Source organism: Phoenix dactylifera, chromosome 12 (assembly GCF_009389715.1).
Source record: "Phoenix dactylifera cultivar Barhee BC4 chromosome 12, palm_55x_up_171113_PBpolish2nd_filt_p, whole genome shotgun sequence".
In the NCBI taxonomy this organism is placed as follows: domain Eukaryota; kingdom Viridiplantae; phylum Streptophyta; class Magnoliopsida; order Arecales; family Arecaceae; genus Phoenix; species Phoenix dactylifera.
The window spans coordinates 5,889,804-5,904,261 of record NC_052403.1 but is presented as its reverse complement, the minus strand read 5'-3'; the positions used below and the strand labels follow the sequence as shown (position 1 = coordinate 5,904,261).

Here is a 14,458-nt window from a genome sequence, read left to right as displayed (position 1 = left end):
CAAGTCTCTTGCACCAAACTGAATCTCCTTGTAGTGAGAAGCCCTTGATACGATATGTTTGGAGGGATATATGCCAAACTGCTCGATACTTCAAAACCTTGCATATCAGCAAGAACTTGGAGTACCTTGCTTTGGGTAGGAGGAAAATGTGAAGATACATGAGTTATCACTTGCTTAAGTGATGAGTTATCACTTGCTTAAGTGAAATGTGATCTCTATGGCTAAGGTTAACTGGTGTTAGGGTATCCTTCTAGAATCTAGTTTTTGAGGAAAATAGAGATTTGGAGATGGGAGACTTACAAGGACATCCTAAATGAAGTGTTGCTGAATCTTCTTCAAAGTGACTATTGGTGAGGGATCTTGTAAGATCCAAATATTTTGCTTGGTCAGTCATCAGAGGAAGAAATATCTTCAAGTTTCAACTTGAGGTTAAGAATCAAACTGTATATCCTAAATAGAAATGATGTTTGGAAGGAGGAAACGATCATTTGGTCACTTTTGAGTATAGGACTTATAAATGAAGTTTCACTAATTTTTTCATGGTGATGATTCTTTATTTATTTATTTTTAAAGGAAGGACTTTGTAAGTTCCAAATCTTTGCTTGGTGAATTTACACGGTGGTCTTCCTTAATTTAACATGGAACAAAGGGTTAGTGATGCAGCTCCTTAGTGTTTTGGCTATGAGTTAATTATGTAACATGCTGAAAGAATTTTTGTTAATAAACAACAAATAACATCAAATAAAAGAGGAATGTGAGGCAAAAGAGAAGGTTCAAGGGTGGAATTGAGGTAAAAAGAATTTGAGTGGGCAGAATGACAAGAATTAAGGGAAAAAACCAGCTGAAATGAACTAATTTAAATAAGGAACTAATTTATTTAAATTGTGAACCACTTTTCATGGTACTTTGTTTTTAGATGCTAAAATAATTGCAAAATGAAGTTAATTAATTCTAAAAGGATGCCTAACTTACCAGTACTTAACCTTTGTTTCTAATTTACATAAGTTTTTCTCAAATTAGGATTGGTAATCAACCTACATCATGACTATTCTGAGCTACTCACTTTCCCAACAAGAAATGACCAGACCAAAGGTTTGTTGTATCGGTCGGTACTGTACCATACGACACTCGGTATGCCCCACCATCTCGTACCGTACCGCGTACAAATACTGTAATAGCATGGTACAAGTAGGGGGTCCAGTTGGCGAACCTTGAACCAGACTTTACAAAAATGATAAAATCTGTATTTTGATAGAAACCTCTAGGGAAAGCCATTCAGATCACCTTAGAATGATATTAGGTGGGTTCAGCTATTTCTTTAATACAACCTAGATCTTAAGCAAGACATTTTAGGTAATTGTTCTACTTAAAGTGGGACTTAAATCCACTAGAAAAAAACCCCTAGAAATTAATTTTTTTTTTCAAGTTTATAACTTCTGTGACCTACTCTTGAAAAGCTTAAATCCTACAACTCAATAAAATTAAAAAAATAACTTGAAGTAAAGCACAAAACATTTAATATTATTGGACCTAAACCCAATATGAGACCTATCAACATTTGTTATATATTTTTTTTTGGGTATTTTTGCAATAGTGAGAAGATCCATTGGTGGTGAGAAAAAAAAGCATGAAACTTTGGCATTTGTTGAGGCTGGCTAGGTTTCCTTTCATCCTCTTGTATGCAACATGATCTGATTGGATAAGGAGAAGTAGAAGGCGTTTTTGTTTCCTGAGGGCCAAGTTGGGAGTAGAGAGATGTGGCATCAGCAAAAGAGGAAAAGAAGTAAAAAGTGGCCGCTTCTTCCTTATATTTATTTATTGATCCAAAATATTTGCTCATATTTCCCTTTTACCATTATTTTTAGTGGACATTTGTCATTGTGTTGGTGGGATTGTTATTGATACTATCTTTGCTGTTTGAATTTGCGGATGAGAGTCTTGGCCCACAATGAAGAATTTCCCTTTGATATAGGGTTGTTGCCATGCCCATCTTTGGAAGTTTGGTTGGTTGCATAGTACCTACGCAATAAGGTTGGATTTTAGTGATTTTCTGGTTCAAAGGTGAGTTCAAGTCATGTGGGAGTAGTGGAGTACTATATACATCAAAGTCTATTTGTTATCTAACTTTGCAGGAATGCATGTGATTTTGATCTTTTTATTTTCTCAAGTCTCTAGCTTAGGTTGGATGGGATGCTTCAGAAGATCAATAGTGTCTCCTTAACAAGAATGAAATATAGGAAGTTATGCTATATGCATGTAGTGGATGCTCCACATGGTTGTCTTGACACCTGCAGCGTGGGTGAGATGTTTCTCTGGTATACATGACCCTTATGATGATTATTCTTTGTGTTAATTTATTATGCATGTCTGCTGACTGAGATATGAGTCATGCTTAGCCACCATTGACTGTGTTCTCCTTTAACCGCGTTTACCAATTTGCAGACATAATATGGTTACTGGTTGATGCATTGTTGCAACCTGCATCGTTGTTGAATTCCATTAGCTATGGAAGAAAGCATGTGCTCATGCATTTTTAGTTCATTCCCCAGGATGACAAGCTGCCATTTTCTTTTCTTTCTTTCTTTCTTTCTTTCTTTTTGGAAGGATCAATTCCATGATGCTTCATTTTTAGTATACATCATGGTCTTGGATTGCATGTCCATTTAATATTCTTGTCTTGGTAATCCGGTGGAGGAACTCAGTTTGACACTGATCTTTCATTTTTAGTTTATCCACTCATTTCACTGAACCAGGAGCCTGAACTTGGTCTTCACAAATTGAGTCAGAACTATGATGTGTAATAAAATCTTAGCTAGCAAAGAAAATCAATTGGCTTGCTTCATGCTTCATGTCAAGCTTTTCTACCTACTTGATCTTATCTTCCTGTCTATTAAGTTGTTCACAAATTTGTTTGCTTTCTCCTGGCCGCAACTTCAGTCTTTGTTGAACATGCCATTTCATTTGGCTTTCCATCATCATCTATATCATCATATTTTTTGCTTCTGTAAAAGTTCATATTAATTTCACTTGTGTGCAGCAATTGCCTTACTCTTGATAAACACATATCCATGTCACCCAATCCCACTGTTTATGCATTCATCAATCTTTTATTATTCTGCAATATGTATGCAGCACAAGAAAACTCGGTGCCAGGAGATTTGCTAGCCACGAACTTATTGATGCCTTGTTGCAGTTGTCCACATGCACTATGGTTATTATTACTATTGCTTCTTTTTTGGCAAAAAATGTATTACAAGAATGCATTTCCTATTTACTTCTACTCATGTTTGTCTTATTGAATGATATACCATCCTCTGTAAGTTACACGTCCCACTTATGCCTGCCAAATGTTCGATTATATAGTGTAGGAGAGGAGGGCTTAAGCTCGCCCTTGGTTTAGGCCTATCACTGTTGGAAATTTTTTGCTCTCATGACAAGTTTTTTACAAAGACATTACTCCCACTGTCTTATCTACATGCATATTGGCATATAAATGTTCACCAGATCACTTCTGGCATTACGTTAATATATGTTTTTATATTCAGTGAGAGCCATGTGCTTATCTTTTTCTTTGCCTTTAGCTCTTTGCATAAATTGCAAACGTATGATGTCCAGGTGTCGTTGGTCCTTTTAACTTGTGTTGGTTTGATGTTTGTTACCCTAAAGCATCTAATCCTTCTTATTGGATCACTTCAAAGTTTAAACACTTTGATCTTTTTGATAGAAGATACATATTGACACATTTTATTTATCTTCAGAGACTGCGGTTGTCTGGAAAATTTCGCATTTTTTCATAAAAAGGTCTGTAAATATCATTGCCTGTTGTTGTTCAGTCTTTAGTGGTAGGGCTATGCTTGGAGAGAAACCATATATAAGAATTCCATTAATCGTTTAGTAATAAAAAGAAAGATAACAATATTATGTGCAGAAAAAAGAAAAAAATTATGAACTATATTGATACAAATTATTTGAATAGTTTAGATATCTAGTCTCGAAAATAAATCTGCCATGAACCATGTTGTACTAATAATTCAATTGATATAATGATTACTTCGATGACCTTTGAAGTACTGAACTAATTAAGAAAAAAAAGTGGAAACTGAGGATTTCTTTCATTGTATTTCAGGTTGTCCACAGGTCATCAACAAAATATTAATTTCCCTGACTAGATTCCTTCATCCATTAACTCCTTCCAGCCAAGACTCTGAGCCAACTACATCTCCATTCTGAAATATATTTTCTTCTGCACAAAACATTAACCAACGTTCCAAACTACCTTAGACCATCAGAAAAGTGAGGTTTGCAGATTTTTATGAACCCTCATTTCAGTGAAAATCTTAAGAACATGTAGGTATCCCTTTTTTCCATTAATTCTATTTTTTTTATAACAAAGCAAGGCAAACTCATATCTCAGACATGTTTACTCCAGTGCTAAGCATTAATTAAGTGGAACAATATTGATAATGCAGACCTTAGTGATCTTTTCACCCAACTAACCCTCAATGATCTCTGAAGCTCCATGTACCTCTTTTTTTAACAATTACTATTAACAGTGAATTAGAGCGTAACTTTGTTTAATATGGGTTCAATCGTTGCATTTATTAATTTGTTTTTCTCTATTTTTACTTCTTTATTAAAATATTTATTTGGAGAATCTCTTATAAACAAAATATATAGTTTCTGGAAGGAATGGTGTTTCTCTTAATATGGTTAAGAAGTGTCAACTCAATGGCTCCAGATGTTCTTACACTGGATTATTTCAGATCTCAATGCTGCTTCAGATAATCAGTTGTGGTGCTTCTCGGAGACCCTTTAGATTTGTTATATTTTCATACATTTCACTACCAAGATTAGATTGTGTTGACTAACACGCGCGTTTATAGGTGATTAATGTATATGTTGCTTTCACACTAACCGCTTCTCTGAAAAGCCTTCACGGTATGCTATATCAGAAAATTGGTGATCTTAGAAAATTGAAGACCTTTAATATTTATTTGACTTGATTCGTTTTCACAGGTGAGGTGTTTGGTTTAAGTTGGCCTATGTATCTTCCTAACTTATGGTTAGATCATCAGATAAGTTTCTTTTCTCATCTTAGGCTGCTCTAAAATTTGCATAGTCTTAGCTTTGGCAGTGTTAAACTGCTTTACAATAGGTTAATTTTTCCTTTGGAACAAAAATCTCTAGGAGTTGGCCAAATCCTTTTGCTGTTGCATCACATATTAACTTCCAAAAGATTCCAGTTTTAGATTTTCCAGCCCTATATTCTCTCTCTTTTCTATGGGGAAAATCAGGTGAGCAATTTGTTTCAATCAGGGTTATATGGTCAACAATCATTCATAGGTTAACTTCTATGAAAGGGTAGGTTGTTTTGATATCATTTTTGATGGTTATCAACTGAAATAAATTATTTTGCAGGCATTTTATTGGCTTATTGGGTCATAGAGAGACAAGGATTTGAAATCTTGAGTTTTCCATCAAAATCATTGAGTATGAGCAGCTGCAATCTTGTCCATATTGAGCCAAATATTGTAACAGTATCATGATGCTCCTTGAAACAGAGGCTATGTTTTCTCGGCGACTTCGACCACTCTTTCCACAGCAAAGCTTGCCAAAGCATCGATTTGGCATCATTCTGGGGATTGTAGGATCCTTAGATTTAGCTTCTCTGTGTAAACTGCAAAATGTTTGGTGTTCATGCCAAAGAGCATTGGTGACATGATGATCCAGGGATAAGCTAGTAGGTCATAGTGACGCATATAATGGAGATGCTGAGTTATCCATTTGTTATCATTACTGTCTTAAGATTCCTTATTTTTTATTTAAAGCCGGGATGATTGTTTTTTTATCCAAGGCCTATTTCTGAATTTTGAGCCAGACAAGTTCTCTTCCTATCATCTCCAGGCCTTCAGATTTCTATACCTTTGCTAAAACTGATGTGATTAGATGTGTATTATTTTCGAGACTGAATATTCAGTGATTCTTTTGTAGCATAATATTTAGGTTGTGCACTGAGACAGTGGCTGGATTTCTGATGAATCAATTGTCTTTGCATCAATGTGGTGATTTTAATGTGTGCCAACTATCGCTGGTTGGCTTGGCATAGTGAGCTCATTGGGCTTTTTCTTGAATTTCTGCATGTGGTTAGGAGTAAATTTGCTTTCATCTGATATTCTTGGCAGAGGCATCTACCAACACTTTTGATATGTCCCTGTTGATGATCATTCACTGGACTGTATGATGATACAAAGAGACCAGTTAGAGGTGAAAGGAGTGGAAGGTTCTACTCTTAAATACCATGTGCTACTCGTGTCTGAGTACCATGAATAAGTTACTCTTATGGCAACCACATCTCAGTTGCATGGTGACATCTCTTAATTATGTAAGGTCTTATGAAATAATCAGTCAGAGCTGCAGTCTACTTGCCAAGATTTTCATTATTGGTCACTTTTAGAATTTCAATGATGTCTAAGGAGTAAGGATTTTTTTTGTTGTATAATTCCATTTCATTTTCATTCTGTACAGTTTATTTGCTTCTCTCTAGAACTCCGTCATCTTTTCATTGTGATCCATTCATGGTATGCTGAGCCGACTGGAACCGGTTGGCTCAACCTGTACCGAACCGGTGCCAACGGGCATCAGTACGGTACAGCGTATAAAAACAGTTCCGACCCAAACTGGGTCGGAATCGATTGGTTCCGTACTTGGACCGGCGCGAACCGGCCCGGTTCGCGCCGGTACAAGCCGGTACCGGTGCGAACCGGGCACCGGTTCAAGCCACTCTTTCCCCGCGCACGGAGAAGAGCGCCCACGCGGGCTCCACTCCAAGCCACTCTTTCTCCGCGCGCGGAGAAGAGCGCCCACGCGGCTGGAGCCCACGTGGGCCTCTTAATGCCACAGAGTGGCATTTAACGCGTCCGCGCGGACGTGTTTTTTTTGGGAAACGCGCGCGGACGCGCGAGCGGAGAAGAGCGCCCACGCGGCCAGCCCGCGTGGGGGCATTAAATGCCACAGAGTGGCATTAAATGTCACTCTATGGCATTTGACGGGTCCGCGCGCGTCCGCAGACGCGCTTTTTTTTTTGGGAATCGCGCGCAGACGCGCGAGCGGAGAACGCGCGCCCGCGCGCGATTCCCCTCGCAGGAACCGCGCCCGCGCGCGATTCCTCAACAGGGAATCATGCTCGAGCGCGGTTTCCCGCACGGGGCACCGTGCCCACGCAGGCTGGCAGCCCGCGTGGGGGCATTAAATGCCACAGAGTGGCATTTGATGCGTCCGCGTGCGTCCCGGACGCGCGCAGACGCGTTTTTTTTTTGTTTTTTTATGTCCGCTCGCGCGTCCGCGCGCGATTCCTCAACAGGGAATCATGCTCGAGCGCGGTTTCCCGCACGGGGCACCGTGCCCACGCAGGCTGGCAGCCCGCGTGGGGGCATTAAATGCCACAGAGTGGCATTTGATGCGTCCGCGTGCGTCCCGGACGCGCGCAGACGCGTTTTTTTTTTGTTTTTTTTATGTCCGCGCGCGCGTGGCTGCGCATGCGGCTCCGGTTCGGTACCGGTTCCAAGCCGGCACCGAACCGGAACTGTACCGGTGCCGGTGCTCATCGGTATGCCGGTACGGTCGGTCTGGCGAACCTTGGATCCATTGGCATCTATTCGTGATCCATTGGTATCTATTCCCTTCCTGTTGTAGGAGAAAGTTATTGGGTAATGTAAAAGAGATTCTGCAGTGTTATGCAAGCATATCAATATAAAACATTTCCATTTTTTGTCGAGGTCATCTGGCTTTATCGAAAAGAAAAATTGCTGCAGTTTTGAAAAGTTTTCAAAAATTTTAGTCATAGATCATGCTTTTAAGTTGTAACTAGAGCAAAGTATGTTTTTACAGAAATAAGTCCATGTTATTTTCTACCGTACATTGGTCTCTTTACATGACAAGATATGTTCTTTAGGCATATGCAAATGGATCTTGGAGGTATGCAACAGATGAGGTTCTTCCTGTCAGACTTAGGCAGTGATTTAGACTAAATCAAATAGTTTTATAAAGAATGTGATTTTTACCCAACTGCTTTTGCCTTTCTGGGCTATTCAGTATATGCTCTAGTGGCATAATCTGTATATTTGAGTGTTCATTTTTCTTTACCCTTTGTTTGGATGGGTAGTATCAAAAAACATGCATTTCCATTCCTGGTCTGATGACCACTGACATTTTTCACCTATGCTTTGAATTGCTGTAGATGACATGTCTGCATGCTCAGTTAAATATCCTGACATGGCTTACTATGTTAAAAGGCTTCCTTACGAAACAAAGTTGCTTTGAGTAATTGAACATTTCATTTCTATAGACATGATCTGACTTATGAATCATGATCTCTCTAAAATAGTGGGAGCAGGGTTTAATACTACTCATTTTGTTTTCCTGACCTTCCTGTTTTATCGGTTGCTATCGCTAATATTGTGACAAGGAGAAGACGTTGTTACCCATTATACATGAACAGAATATTCCCTATCGTAAGTTATGAAGAAAATAAAGGAAGAAAGAATGTGATGTGAACTATAGTCTGAAACCACTTCAGTTAGTTGTGCATGGGCTATGTGCAATTACTTTGAAAAATGAAAAGTTTGGATTGAACTAATACCAGTTTAGGTTGGACAAGGTTATGTGGTAGGTATCTTTTTCTGTTTTCCAAAAAAAATGTACCTTCTGTTTTATTATTAGTTGCTCATAAATACTATGCCTTTCCATTTAATTTAAGAAAAATGGTCTTTGGTCCTCAAAGTGTATCTGTATTATTGGCTCATTGAATACAGTGGGACATCTTCCAGAGCAGAAAGGTGATAACATAAAGCCAATTATGAGCTTCTATTTTATCTTTCTGGCCACATTTGCTGCAGCTATCCTCTTAGGTTTTAGTTATTGGTACATTCAAGGTTACCCTGTAAGAAGTAACTGTAGTGTTGAACTGGTTCTGTTGTCATTATAGGTAATGAGTATTATCTCTTGAATAGTTGAGTTGGTATTCTTTCTTGTCATGTTAATTCCAATATACTTGAATGACTATTTTAATTTGAGTTCATATAAATTTGCAATGTGAATATTGATTTTAAAGCCACATAGAAGCAAAAGGAATTTGATGGGTGTATTGCTATTTCAACATTTTGATGTTCTTATGATTTCTTGAAATTCTAGTTTCTAAGGTATAGGCTATTTAATCTTCAAGGAGAGACTCTGGCATGCTTAGCTATATGGTGAAAATTAGTCTCATGTACCACAAAATAATGGGATTTGGAAGAATATAGATGGAAAGAATAAATATGAAGTGCAATTTCGTTTGCTATTCATGGCGGACAGCACACTTTTTATATATTGTTTGTTATGTATTATAAGAAGACTGGATGGTATGTAGCAAATATAATGTACATGATTCTGCTACAAGCATCGTGTTTTTATACTCTTAAATGGAGCTTGCGTAGCAACAAATATTTGCTTAAAACCATGAGATTTTCTTGAAAACCCTTGGTTGAGAGTTCTAGCAAGATGGTGAAAAGTAGAGTCATGAATTCAGATTTAGAAACACCAAGAGTTCGTAATTAAGAAAAAAAAGGCTTTTTTTTTTAAGGGAGGGGTGATGGGGGTCAGAAAATTATGAATATATATATATATATAGTAATATCTTTGTGAGCAAGCAAAATTTAGTAAATTTGAAAAATCAATATAATTCATGAAACAAAATTAATGAATTATCTATAGAAGTTGTTAAAATAAAAGAAGAATGTTTTTTTGACATACTACAATGATAAAATCAAGAAAAAGGTTTTCAAAAAAAATATTGAGACTAAGAATGACTTAGATAACTTGGTCGCTAGACTGAGAAGAAGTGAAATCAGGTGCTAATTTGTTCAGTGTTTTGAGTGTTCAGTGCAGGCAATCAATCTAGGTCAGAGGATGTTTTGATAGCATTATTATTATCTTTGATGATAAAAGTTGGTTGAACCTAAGCCCAAACAAAATTTGCAAATTGACTTGAAGTTCAAGTTTATTTTGTGGCACCATGTTGCTTGATACTCAGCTTCACCAAATGACCAAGAAATCATATGCTTCAAATCACCAACTAGGGGAGAACCTGTGATAAGGATGATCCAAATGGTGTAATTTCATGCATCGTAATATTTTTTGAGGCAGTATCAAATAGAAGTTGATAGAACTCAGAAGGGTATATGCATATCTAACAATGAATTTATATTCCTTGAAGATAGCCATGAACAGTTCTACATTGTGTAACTGGAATGTGCTTCTGGATGAAGGAATTGGCAAATATGGTTGTAGATCACCACCTCCTCCAGGAAAGTGATGATATTTTGCCTCTTTCTATTCTTGGTATGGAATTTAGTTATTGATCCATTCCATTGGGTTATTGAACCATTGACTGATTTATTTTTCCCTTCTTGGGAAGTTGAAAGATGAGCTGTAACTCATTCTCTTTCAGTGCTCATGTCAAATTGTTCCAGGATCTGTATGAGTAGAAATGCCATCTGGTTTAACATGACAGGAGTTGGTCATCTCTTTATGTGATTTTATTTTTTATTTTGATGTGTTTCAACTCTGAAATTTTGAAATAATGGAAAAATATGTTTTAGATATATAGATGTGCATAGTCTCTGGACTATGGCTGTTGGTGACAGTGTGCATGTTACATTTGATTTAAGATGACACAATTATTTTTAACCAATTTTTTTGTTCATTCAAGATGTATCTGTATGTGATCTTAAATCAATCACAAGTTGTCTGGTCAAAAAGAAAAGGTTTCTGTAGCATATCTTAAACTTTTTTTAGCCTTCTGTGATGTTGTTGTGGATCTGTCCTTAGCACTGGCAAAAGTTGTATTGTCAGCCAACTAGCAGAGAGATATAGCAGGTCATGCTATAACATTTGTTTGCCAGGGATGCTTATTGTCTATTGCTGTGAAGAGTTGATTTTTTTTCTCATTCAGTAAAAGAAATTATTATTCTTTAAAGATTTAAACAATTAAAGGCTGCTTTTTGAACAATAAGGAGTTTTAAATTGATGCCGACAATGCATATTTGTATTTATACAATGGCCAACAATCTTCCGTGATAATGCTTCTTGAAACATTCAGGGTCTCTTTTCCTATCATTTTTATGCTTGTGTGTTGTAGCGCAGTTGAATGTGTTATTGCAATCTAGAATTCAAATGCTGAATCTGCGATCTTTGATATTTGTTTTTTTTTTTTTTTTGTAGATTTTGTTATGCTGTCCTGATCCAAGTCTATGTCTTCCATGGGGCATAGGCACTTGATTAATCAATCCCAAATGTCTGAATTGGATTCTGGCCAAAGCTGGAATCATCCATGCCCAGATCCTCACCCGAACTTGGGTACCTCTGTCAATTCCATGCCTGCATTGTCTGTTGAGAGAATGGGAGGGGGTTTTAGGCCCCCTCCATGCTTCTGCATGTTAATGAATGTGTTTTGAAACTTAATTAGATGACTAGTTTTGAAATTTCATTTGCAGAAAATGGTTCTTTCGTCCATTCTTCAGAGAATGTAGCAGTCAATGGGTTAAATTCAGTGGCTTATTTTAACACGACTCTCAGATCAAATGGTCCTCCATTGTCTACTTTCACTTCAGAGATTCCAAATTACATGGCAATTGGAACCTCAAATGATCTCTACCTGCGTACTCCATCTGCTGCGAGCTCTAGTCAGCCTCCACCAAGTTATGTCCAGCATGGACCTCCTTTCTTTGACCAACGTGCAACTGGGGATGCGGGCAGCATAGTTAATCCTCAAATGGACTATGGAAGAGCATCACATAAAAGAAAGATCCCAGAACTCTCAATAGTTTCTGACAGAGGGAACACCAGCAGATATTATAGTTCTGGTAGTGCTTCCAATCTTCCCATTTCAAATGAGCAAGTACAGCGAAAGCCTTTATCAGGTCCTCATTGTTGGCCTTGCAATCCTGTTAGCGTAGTTCCCAGTTATGGAAGCAGTAATGTCTTTTCTTCTGGAGAAGGATCTCAGAGGAATGTCCGAACCCGACATAATCATGGCTTTCATGTGGAAACTGTCCCATTTGGGGTCCATGCATCTAACAATGTACCTGAACATTTTCATTCAGCAGCAGATACTCCTGGTCTGAGTGTAGTAGGGCAATGGAGCCAAAATTCTGTATCTATGGATCCCCAAAGAATGGTTCTATCTTCAGGTTAGTTTAATTAGTACATTTGGTTTTGGTTTATACAGTTCAAATCTTTTAGTTTGTTTTCCTTCATGGTTTTCGCAATTGCAGATGTTGGTTCCTTCAATCATGAGATAAATCAGTCCCTTGCAGGCAGCAGTGTCACCAATAACAGTAAAGAGATTGATGGGGGGTACCACTCCAATTTCATTGCAAGTGGAAGTTCAAGTACTACTCTACCAAGTCTTCAGGGTCCTCCCACACGAGGCCCAGGGCTGGCTCGTAGTAACCATGGTCCAAGAACTTATAGGGCCATTGCAAGCTACCCATCTGTTGGTTTTGCAGTCAATTCGGAAGATGGCGGGCGGCCCGGAATGGAAACTGTTATGCCTCCCAGGCAGCCAAGGCCACTGACTACTATAGGGTGTAATGGTGAGAGGAATGGAAGGGCAAGGAATTTCTACGATAGATTCCAGTCATTCTCAGATGAAGACAATAATCGCAGTAGATGGATTTCTGAGGTAACAATGTTATTAGTTGATGAAATCAGCTTTCTTTGGCTATCCGCCCAATAAAATGCTACTTTATTTTTTTCATGCACCAAGAAGACTGATCTGTCATGCTTTATTTCTCCAGGGTGTAGCTATAATGGACCGGTCAACCTTCTATGATTCTAGGAATTTCTTTGATCAGCACCATGACATGAGACTAGACGTTGATAACATGAGCTATGAGGTTAGAATTTTTTTTTAAAAAAAAAAAACTTCTATTTTCCCTTCCATCAGATTGCCTGACAAGTTCAAGTTATTGGGGTTGGTATAGGAGCTGCTTTCACTGGGAGAAAGAATTGGAATTGTCAGCACAGGCTTATCTCAAGATGCCATCTCAAGATGTTTGATGGAGTCATTGTACTGTTCTTCCAAGCAGAATGAGGATGACGAGGAAGAATTAAAGTGTCCAATATGCTTGGTAATGTTCATTGAACCACTTCAATGAGATCTATGCCTAATTGACTTGATTACAATGAAAAACCAAATCTTCTATGAACGAAATTACAATCATATGTATGTGACGCGATGTTGTTTTCATGGTTTTCTCTATTGAATTGACAGGAAGAGTACGGAAATAAAGAAAGTCTTGGGAGACTGAACTGTGGACATGATTTCCATGCCGGCTGCATTAAGCAATGGTTGCTGATAAAGAATGTCTGCCCAATCTGCAAAGCCTCGGCCTTGGAAGATACTTTGAAGGACAAATAAATTGTTCCTCCATAATTATGATGTTTTAGATAGGTCTAATCAATCTGCTCATTTGTAAATTGACTTTTTCAAATGGAGGACATGTTCCCAGGTTGGAAATAAAGCATTTCTTCAGTGTAATTATAGCCGTTTCAGATTTTGTTTTTGTCAATGATGTTCGGGATGCGAGGCTTGATAATTGGAGCGGTACATTCATTGCTGAAGGATAACGTTCCTTTGCTATATATATATATATATATATAACAATAACAATAACAATAAAGGCTAGATGCTGTTTTCTTGTTTTTATATTTTGAATGGACAGAGAGTACAAAAAAAATGTCTTGGGAGACTCTGGACATGATTTCCATGCCAGCTGCATTAAGCCATGGTTGCTGATAACAAAACGTCTGCAAGATACTATTAAAGAGAAATAAATTGTTTCTCCGTAATTATGATGTTACAGATAGATTGTTTCTCCATAATAATGATGTTTTAGATAAATCTCATCAATCTGCTTATTAGTAAATAGATCTTTTCCTATGGAGGCTGTGACATGTTTACCGATTTGAAATAAAGCATTTCTTCAGTGTAATCTTTGGCATTTCAGGCTTTGTTCTTGTCCATGTTGGTAGGGATACGGGGTCCAGCATGTCGTCTCTTGATAATTGGAGTGATATGTTGCTGAAAGACCCCATTTGCTATACTGAAAAAAAGTAAAATGAAAAAAAAAGAAGCAAAAATAAGTACAATAAAGGATGTCATAGTAAATGAGATTTTTATCTATCTCAAGGTCAATGATGGATTAGAGAGGTTGTTTCCATATTTTAAACTTACGACGCCTGGATCGTGATAAAGTAATCTTATTATTGGCCAAAAACATCTTATTATTGGCCAAAAACTTCTCCAACAAAAATGTTAATGACAAATAAAATAATGTTGTTCGGGACCTATTTACCACAAAAAAGCAAATACACGGGCTAATTTGTGACGATGTAAATTATTAATGTAGGATTTGCA

The 14,458-nt window shown here is 37.6% G+C and overlaps 1 protein-coding gene and 1 long non-coding RNA gene across 4 annotated transcripts; both read left to right on the top strand.

Moving 5' to 3' along the window:
• Positions 1-207: 207 nt before the first annotated feature.
• On the top strand, positions 208-5,897 carry LOC113463457. 2 transcript variants are annotated; one of them, XR_003387702.2, is made up of 3 exons: positions 208-2,299; positions 3,759-4,938; positions 5,017-5,897. It is a non-coding gene; the product is annotated as an uncharacterized LOC113463457 (long non-coding RNA). The 2 variants fall into 2 exon arrangements; XR_005514376.1 differs by having other exon boundaries at positions 208-4,938.
• A 3,887-nt stretch (positions 5,898-9,784) lies between these two features.
• LOC103718126 (probable E3 ubiquitin-protein ligase HIP1) lies at positions 9,785-13,579 on the top strand. 2 transcript variants are annotated; one of them, XM_008806802.4, is made up of 6 exons: positions 9,785-11,394; positions 11,532-12,227; positions 12,354-12,721; positions 12,837-12,935; positions 13,023-13,169; positions 13,313-13,562. In XM_008806802.4, exons 1-6 carry the CDS (start codon positions 11,289-11,291, stop codon positions 13,457-13,459), a joined length of 1,563 nt encoding a protein of 520 aa, XP_008805024.2. In that variant the 5' UTR covers positions 9,785-11,288; the 3' UTR covers positions 13,460-13,562. The 2 variants fall into 2 exon arrangements, with proteins under 2 accessions (XP_008805024.2, XP_008805023.2); XM_008806801.4 differs by having other exon boundaries at positions 9,790-11,394; positions 12,312-12,721; positions 13,313-13,579.
• Positions 13,580-14,458: the final 879 nt, after the last annotated feature.